General features: G+C 34.4%; 1 protein-coding gene across 1 annotated transcript; it reads left to right on the top strand.

The window, feature by feature from the left end:
- The first annotated feature begins 2951 nt into the window (after positions 1 to 2951).
- Positions 2952 to 3470, top strand: LOC122534499 (jerky protein homolog-like). Its single transcript, XM_043665190.1, has one exon. It carries the CDS (start codon positions 2952 to 2954, stop codon positions 3468 to 3470), a length of 519 nt encoding a protein of 172 aa, XP_043521125.1.
- The last annotated feature ends 5756 nt before the right edge of the window (positions 3471 to 9226 follow it).

Here is a 9226-nt window from a genome sequence, read left to right on the forward strand (position 1 = left end):
AAATTACTTAGAATTCAAAGAGGCATGCAACAGGGACAACATCCAGTACCACACCTACACCATAGCCACCGAAAAGTCCCTAACAGTTGTACTCAAGGGACTCATCCAACTACCAACCAAAAACATTATAAACTCCCTAAAGTCACAGGGCCTAAATCCCACCACCTGCACTGAAATTCCCACACACACAAGATACCCAATATATAGAGTATCATTTGCCCCGGGTACGACACAGGGTAAACCAAATACGATTCATAGAAAATATTAAAATTTATTGGGAAAAATTTGAATCAAGAGAGCCAACTATACTAATGTTACCGGTGTCAAGCTCATGGGCATTCATCCACCAATTACAACAAAAACGATCTGCGTCAAATGCGCAGGACAACATAACACCAAGGAGTGTCAAAAAACCCTGGATACTTCACCCACCTGTACTAACTGTAAAGGACCACACCCAGCCAGCTACTCCAAATGCCCAGCACTCCTCACGTACCTAGCTAAAAGAGCAGCATCCAAACAAAACCTTGCCCAATACACGAATCAACCGCTCCCACCAACACAACATTCATACCCCACACTAAACAAATCAAAAAACCCACCTCACCAAACAGAACCTATCACGTACCAAACCCATAAATCCACACTAGAACTACCTACACAACCACCCTATGCAAATGTCCTTGGAGGCAAACCTAGACCCACAATCCCTCAAGAAAGCACAACCAGCATGGAAAAAGCCATCGATGACATGAAAAAATCTGACCTTGACCTATTCATAAAAATCATAGACCTAATTCAAAAACACTACACAAACTGCACCTCAAACCTCGACAGAGTAAGAGCTACAATCTTGATAGTCAAAGAACTCGATAATGGTTACTAAGCCCCTTATCAAAATCATGGTATGGAATGCTACTAGCATCAAAAACAAACTCATGGAACTTCAGAAATTCATTGATCACAGCATAGACGTAGCACTCATAACTGAAACATGGCTATCCCCCACGGATCGACTTAAACTACAAGGATACAACATTACCCGTAAGGATCGATCCCCGGTACCAGGCAAACCTCAGAGAGGGGGAGTACTCATTGCTACAAGTCATCTCATTCCCATAGATAACACACCATCTCCCAACACTCCTCGCATAGAAGCCAAAAAATTCGCTATTCATGACCACAAAAATCGCGCTAATGCAGTACCACAAAAGAAAGTAGTCCGCTATTTAGGCGTACATCTGGACCTCAAACTAAACCACAACGAACACGTGAAATTGCAATTATACAAGGCACAAAGAGCATTCATCGCGAACAAGCGCATCTTTTATTCAAAAGACCTCCATAATGGAGTAAAACTGTTATGTCACAAATTATTAAACGGTTTTTTCAAGGTTAAAAATTTTTTTCCTGTATCGTGTTTTACTCATCGAGAGCAACTAAATTGCGAAAGGAACTATGGGTCAAAACTCAATCGTTCTCTTGGAAAATGATGATGAAGTTGCTGAGACAATTGAAGAAATCGAAGGTTTCAGAAAACGATGCAATAGAAAATGAAGCAAGGAAATTAATGCCTAAGGAGATAGGAAAGGAATTGGTGAGATTGAGTAACAAAGTATGAAAGGGAGAAGGGATACCGAAGGAGTGGAGGACTAGAGTAATATGCCCCATATTTAAAGGAGGAGAGGAAGGACAAGTTAAGAATTACAGGAGGATAATACAGCATATAAGCCTTGCTGAATACAGCATATAAGATTTATGCTAGTACATTAAACGATAGGCTGACGAAAGAGGTGGAAGAAAAACTTGAAGAGAGTCAAATGGACTTCAGAAGGTACAGGAGCACTATTGACGCAATATATATCCTCAACTATATAATAAATAGAGAGGTAAAAGAAGGGGGAAAATGTTTATGTTCGCGGACTTGAAGGCAGCTTTCGACAGGCTAGATAGAATAGAGCTAAACAGAATGATGGTGTAGCGGCTAGCAGATGTCGGAGAAAAGACGTTCTCAGATAGAAAAGTTAGGAGAATTTACGACTCACGTGGCGCCTACGCTATTGAATTGAAGTTCAGTTTTTACAGTGCGTAAGACCAGAACTTACAGTTTTAAAAATTCGGCCTCAATAACTTTTCTACGAAGCGTCGTAAACTCTTGAATTCCTAAAGGTCACCCAGATCAGCATCTGGAAAACACTTGAAGAAAGTAAGTGAATCCCGACGAAATTGCAGCCCCACTCTCAGAGAAAATGCGTCACGGACGCAAGGAGTAGACGGCGTAATTTCGTGACAACCTAATTGGTTAAAACTCAAAAACGATTCGGCCAATTAGAGATGTCCGCGACGGGGACCGAGTTTTCCTCGGAGCGAAGAAGCTGCGGAAAAAGCGAGAAGAATTCGGGCAGTCACAAGTGACTAATGAAAACTCCGCGATACGCCGCGAATCGACATATTTACCGTGTCTTACGAACTCCGCGCCATTTCATGTAACATTGTAAATAAACGTCGTTGACCACGAATACGAGTCTACCAATCTTTCACCTCGTATTATCCAGCAAACATCCCCAAAATGGTAAAGGAAGGCGTTAATGAGCTCAAGAAAAGGATAATGGAAATATACAAAGAGACTAAGAACTTTGTCAGAATTGGAAAAGACAAAACGGAAATCTTTCGGACAGAGAAGTTGAGTCCGACACTCTCTAATCTATACTTAACGGACCTGTGTGGAGATGGGAAAGGAAAGGGAGGGAGGAATAGTACAGTAAAACTCCATTTATCCTAACAAGATTATTACAATTTAACCCGATTTAACACACATCTTGCTGAGCTCCTATTATCCGAACACGCTTCACGCGGCGTAGTGCTTATACTCGCAGTTTTGCTTTGTATATCGATTATCAAAACAAAGTCGTTCATAGCCGTGTAGATCTGTGAAATCATTTTAATTTACTATGTCTTGTCATAATTCAAATAAGAAACCGAAAAGAGTAGTACTTAGTATACATGATAAAGCTGAAATTCTTGACCGTTTAAAAAATGGCAAAACAGCAACTTTATTGTCACGAGAGTACAACATGGGGAAAGCTACGATATGTACCATAATGAATAATACAGAAAAAATATTACAGTTTCAAGCGGCGACTTTAGTGAATGCAACTTGTAGTAAGAACAAGAAAATTATATCATCGGCAGAAAACATTATAATAGAAGACGCAATATATTTATGGTTTATACAACAACGTGCCATAGGCGAACCTATTAATGGACTAATTTTGTGTGAGAAGGCTTTACAACTAAATGAAAGAATGAACGGAGACGCTAATTTTAGAGCCAACAATGGATGGTTGAAGAACTTCAAAAAAAAAAAAAGACATGGAGTACGACTCTTGAATATTCAAGGCGAGAAATTATCGCTGAATATGCGGAAAGCTTTATACAAAAACTATATACAAAATTTCATGCCGATCTAGATTATATTGGAGAGCTTTGCCGCGAAAATCACTTGCTTAGTGTTCAAAAGTTGCTGCTCCCGGTTATAAAATTGTCAAAGACAGAGTGACGATACAGTTCTATTCGAATGCTACCGGATCGCATAAGCTCCCATTGCTTATAATTGGAAAGTCACGGCAACCACGATGCTTTAAGAATGTGCCCAATCTTCCATTAATTTATAAAGCACAAAAGAATGCGTGGATGGATACAAAAATATTTAAAGAATGGTACTTTCATGTGAGAGAGTATCAAAATAAAATTGGACGGGAAGAAAAAGTTTTACTCATATTGGATAACGCACCGTCACATATTTCAAAAGATGTACTTCCTATGTCAAGTGAAATGTTCAAAATTATATTTAAATAAAATTATATGACGTAATCTCTGTACTGCAGCCAATGGATCAAGGTGTGATTGAACAAGCAAAACAGCTTTATAGAAAAAATCTTCTTAAACGTATGCTGATAGTACAAGAAGACAATTCTCTATAAATCAGTAAAAAAGCAGAACGAAATGCCACTTATCCGGTTGTAATTTATAAAAATTTTAGTTGAGAGATTTTCGACAATCGCGAGATCGAGTTTCGACATCGATCGCTAATTATAATGAAATTCGGTTAAATGGAAAGCTTCATGTGATTCTAACAGGAACAGAAAAGAATTGTAAGGTTTGTTCTTGCCGAAACAAACCAGGTGAAGAAATAACCTATTGTTGCGATATTGTCCAGATAAACCAAATGCATCTTGACGAATGCTTCATAAATTATCATATAACAAAAATACAAACGGGGTCCGTTTGGGATCAATTGACGTTAATGACGAAGAAAGGTGCACCCCTTTTATATTTATTGCGCAGTTATGTGGCGCTGATAATATAATTATAATTATAAACATTGTTTGAATAATAAACGATACTCAATACAAAAAATATACACTGAAATCAAAAAATATAAATTATCTCAAACATTAGAAATATCCGATTCGGGTATAGAATATTTAAGTAGAACATTATCTTGTATTTTTCAATTACTCGATATTTTTCCGAATGGGAAAAGGTATCCGATAAGTCGAATAGTAACGGCTGTACTGGATGCAGATGGACTTAGAAAATTTCTCATTACGTTTATTTACGATCGAAAAACGTATTTCTATTTCATCATATCATTTATTAGATGTACGCAGAAGTTTGTCTTTTTCTCCAGTCTTCTAATAAAATCATTTTAAATTTAAATATTTTCCTGCCATTTTGTGTTTTTGTAAACTTGTCAAACTGTCCAAAATGATTTATTATTATGGTGCACATAATTTTAAAAACATTTAGAATAACAAACGACGAAAAACTTTACACTATTTTTGAACACCTACAATTATAGCCCTTCTTAAGACAAATTCAAATATTACGATCATTTGTGGTATATTTTCATGTGCCAATACTCATATTTTAGTATTCTGTTTGATATTGAGATATAAAGAATTACCCAAGTAAACAGAATATAAAAAACGAATATTATCTGAAATATATTACAGTTCTATATTATCTGTTACTTATACACTATTCAATTGAATACATTAATTAATAATGCCTCAGAAAACATGTTTTCTGTCTCAGTATAGCATGTGGGAAAAATCCTTCCGTCCAAAAAAAAAATTTCTTATTAGTGGGCAAGATAAAAATTAATGGAAAATTTGAAGATGCAAAAATGCATCACACTGCAATATAGTGCATGTAATAACAATATAGAGAATATTTAAAGTATATGAGATGGAACAATTCTACATTTAGGTTCCACTTTTTTTTAAATCATATTCATAGAAATATAAATCTGTATATCTTTTTTCGATAAGTTCAATAGCTTTACTATAAGACAGTAAATTGAATACCATTCTGATTAAAATGAATCCATACACGATATAAATTGAATTATTATTGAAGTATAATGTAGTATCAGAAAGTAAATAAGGAACTTCAATTGACGAGTTTCTATTTACGAGTTGCGACTTGTGCAATTAAATATTTTATCGTACTCTTTTTTAGTTCTTTTTTTTAGTCTCAAAATGAACTTTTTCATCACCCAAAATATCATCTTAAGCCATATATATGTGCCTCCTTAAGTAATTAAGATTCTTAAGCAATTAAATTACAAAGTCGTTCATATAATCTAACAATTTCTCCAACGTGGCATTGATAAATTTTATAAAAACCGCTGGTGAATTACAGAGTAAAAAAGGCTCACGAGAAAATTGGTATTGGCTATCAGATAATATAAATAATGTATATATAGAATATTACATGCTCAATGGTACATAAAAAGTCTTTCTTTTGTTTAGATCTAATACGCTAAACATCTTTGTAAATTAACATGTCAAATCAAATGATATCGATTTTTTACAGACACAAGAGTACAGAAGACGCGCAAAGAAATTGGAATGTCCGGCAGATAGTACAGGGTGGCCACTGAAAAACTGAAGAGTTTGAAAAAGTCATAACTTGTAATTTAAGTAATAATTAAATAATTTTTGATCGTAACTTATCATAATACTAAACAAAAATCCATTAATTATATTTCCAAATAAAATAATAAAAAATTTTAAAAAACACGTGCTTGTAAAAGTTATTTTTGTTTTTTATCACTCAGCCTTTCAGTGACTACCCTGTATAAGCAATCATACATTTGAAACATTTCACACTTAATGGTACACGAAATAATTTACAATCTTCTGGTTTACTTCCTGGTAATCCACATACGAAAGCATAGAATCGTCTTTTTATTTATCATTAGAATATTTTAATGCTGTTTTTTTTTTTTTCGTCTTCTTGCTGCAATGCTGATTCTCTTCAGTGTTACATATCTATGCCGATTTTCTTTTACATTCTTCTCACATTCAACGGCAAATAGAGCATCGAAACAATCAAATCTCATTTAATTTCGTAATAGCAAGTACTAATACTGCAAAATGGTCGATCAGTTCGTGTCTGTTTTCAATAGCTGCATGATTAGACTATTATCATGTCGTGAGTTTCTTCCAATAATTTGTTTCTTTTTCACGTTTTAAAATTGTTTACGCCCCATTATCGACGATGAAACAATTATTTTTACAAGACAATTCAGCAACATTCATCTCAAGGAACTTCGACTATATCCATTCTTTTTATCACTAAGTTGTAATTCGAGTTTCGAAATTTCAGTTTCGTCATGCATTGACCTGTATGTGCTTCGACCAGCCATTGGAAAAATGCTAATGCAATTAGTTGTTCTTCTTTGGACAACATGACAGGTTGTGTCTTATTAATGTTAGTTCGCATTTTAGTGCCGCCCTTTCTCGCTGTAAAAGTTCTCGGTTCATTTGATCATCGTATACATTCACCACGAATCTACGAAATCTATTATTTCTATTTAATATCTTCAAATACCGTATCACTTCTCTAACATAAAATTTCATTTTTTTAAACATTAAGTCACTGTCGAGATCTACAAGCACTGTACAACATTATGGTTTATCGTTTTGTTTATTTTGTGTATAGAAGATCGCACATTGCGACAACAGTAATTTTTACTGAATCCTATTTCATACAAGTTGTATGAGACTTTATAATTCTTTATACTGTTTTTTTATACTGGTAATTTTTTATACTGTGTTTCTTTGTCGAACAACTTGCCTTCACATGAGCCACGTTACAATTGAAATACGTTAATGCCATTTTTCTCGTCCTCCTCTTCATATCTCTATTCGATTTTCGCTTGCATTCTCATCATATCCAACGACAGATATAATATTATTAATTCTTCGAATTTTCCCACAATAACAACATAGATGTATTGAAATAATGCACTTTCGTCTGGTGTACAAATACTGATCTGGAAGTACTCCTGACATCATCGGTTGGTTCATGGCTTTAACAGATGCGCGATCAGCCTTTATTATTATTTATTATCTCTCGTCGTGGATTCTCTTGAACAGTTTGTCTCTTCTCCAGGCAAAGTTCTGAAATTACTTATGCATAATTATTTATAAACGATGAAACATGTTTCAAAATATTTTCACAACTTCCAACAAGGATGTATTTCTTTACATTGCCACGGAGTTGTATTACCATCAGAATTTTAGTTTCATCGTCTTGTTGCGTCATACGTTGACCCAAACACTTGCAGTTGCTTCAACTACAAGTCGGCGAAGTTTTCTGACTTCATCAAAGTAATCTGGTTCCATAATAATTTTCACAACACAATCGATTGTCCTTCTTCAAGTAACATAACATCTCGCGGCTTGTTACTTTTCTTGCTCTAGAAGTTCTCGTTTTGCTTCATCATTAAGGCACTGTCGTCGGAGAGTACCAACATAATGGATTATCTCACATGCGACTCATTGGCTTGAAACATAGTGTTTATCTAACCGAATTATTATTTCAGCTTTAGACTCAATCCTGTATATTCTGACTTTTCAACTTTGTCAATAAGGTGAAATCTGTTCTTTTAAAGAGCATCGCACTTTCGACAGTTCATGCGAACAAGACATGCGTCTTTCAACTTTTCATAGTATCGACATGATTTCAGTTCGCGAAACTAAACCATAGTTTCATTCCATTTGATCTTGACTTTTAATACCAGAACTAGCAAAGTAGACAAGTGACCAATTTATAATCTTTGTTAGGAGCTTCATAGATGTAAAACAGTGTATTTTTAGAGGCACTTTCAAAAAATGACTTTTTGTAAAATATATAAATAAAAGTTTATATTATATTTTTTATTTTTTCTATCTTTTTTAATTTAATGTCTCTAACCTTTGAGATCTATGGACGCACATATGCGTTCAGCGAAAGTTATTGGTGTGGACTATGGATGCATATATCAGAAAAAGTTACCAGTATGGACTATGGGCGCATATATGCGTTTGTCATTTGTTTTGTGTCTTATATCATGATAGTGGATTTGAGTTAAATAAAACGTTTAACGTTAAAAAATAACGTTTATCCGTTTATTTAATTTGATGTAAAAAAATTACCATATTAACTTGTTAGTTGCGCCCAGTATATTTAATCAACAGAGTCCATACTAGTGACATATGTATATATAATATTCTATATATACTATATATTAATAAATAATATTATTATATACTATATATTAATATATACTAATATATGCACGCGCGCGCGCGCGCGCGTGTGTGTGTGTGTGTGTGTGTGTGTGTGTGTGTGTGTGTGTGTGTGTGTGTGTGTGTGTGTGTGTGTGTGTCACAATAATAACTATTCATACAATCTTAACGTTAAATTCATTACAATATACGGATATATCATACAATATACTATAATATACGGAAATAGCCGACTTTGAATTAGAATACTGAAATGAACTTGAATTTGGACTAACGGAAGATTAACTCTAGAGCTGCGAAGATTAACTTCTTGCGCTAAAATGACGCATGTCATTTCTCTGTTTTAAGTATATTGAAATATAACCCAGGGCAAAACAAATAATAAATTTATTACTTCTCAGTAATTTCTATCCGATGAATTCACAAAAGAAGACGAATTATTGTGTACGGTTTGGTCACTCGTTATGGTCCGTGAACCAGTTACTAGCGCAAAAGGTTAAGTAAGTAAGGTAACACTAGGTTTACGGACATTTTTTATATTATATTATATATATATTACCTATCTTTATGGACACGTGTCAATTTGACGCATAAACAAAGTCATAAATTTTCTTTAAAAAAACAATAATTAAATTTTTTTT

This window comes from Frieseomelitta varia, unplaced genomic scaffold, assembly GCF_011392965.1.
Source record: "Frieseomelitta varia isolate USP_RPSP 00005682 unplaced genomic scaffold, Fvar_1.2 scaffold_602, whole genome shotgun sequence".
Taxonomy (NCBI): Eukaryota; Metazoa; Arthropoda; class Insecta; order Hymenoptera; family Apidae; genus Frieseomelitta; species Frieseomelitta varia.

What these genes read in the sequence shown, in the direction of transcription:
- LOC122534499 (XM_043665190.1), top strand. Translation starts at nt 2,952, where the DNA reads ATGTCTTGTCATAATTCAAATAAGAAACCGAAAAGAGTAGTACTTAGT.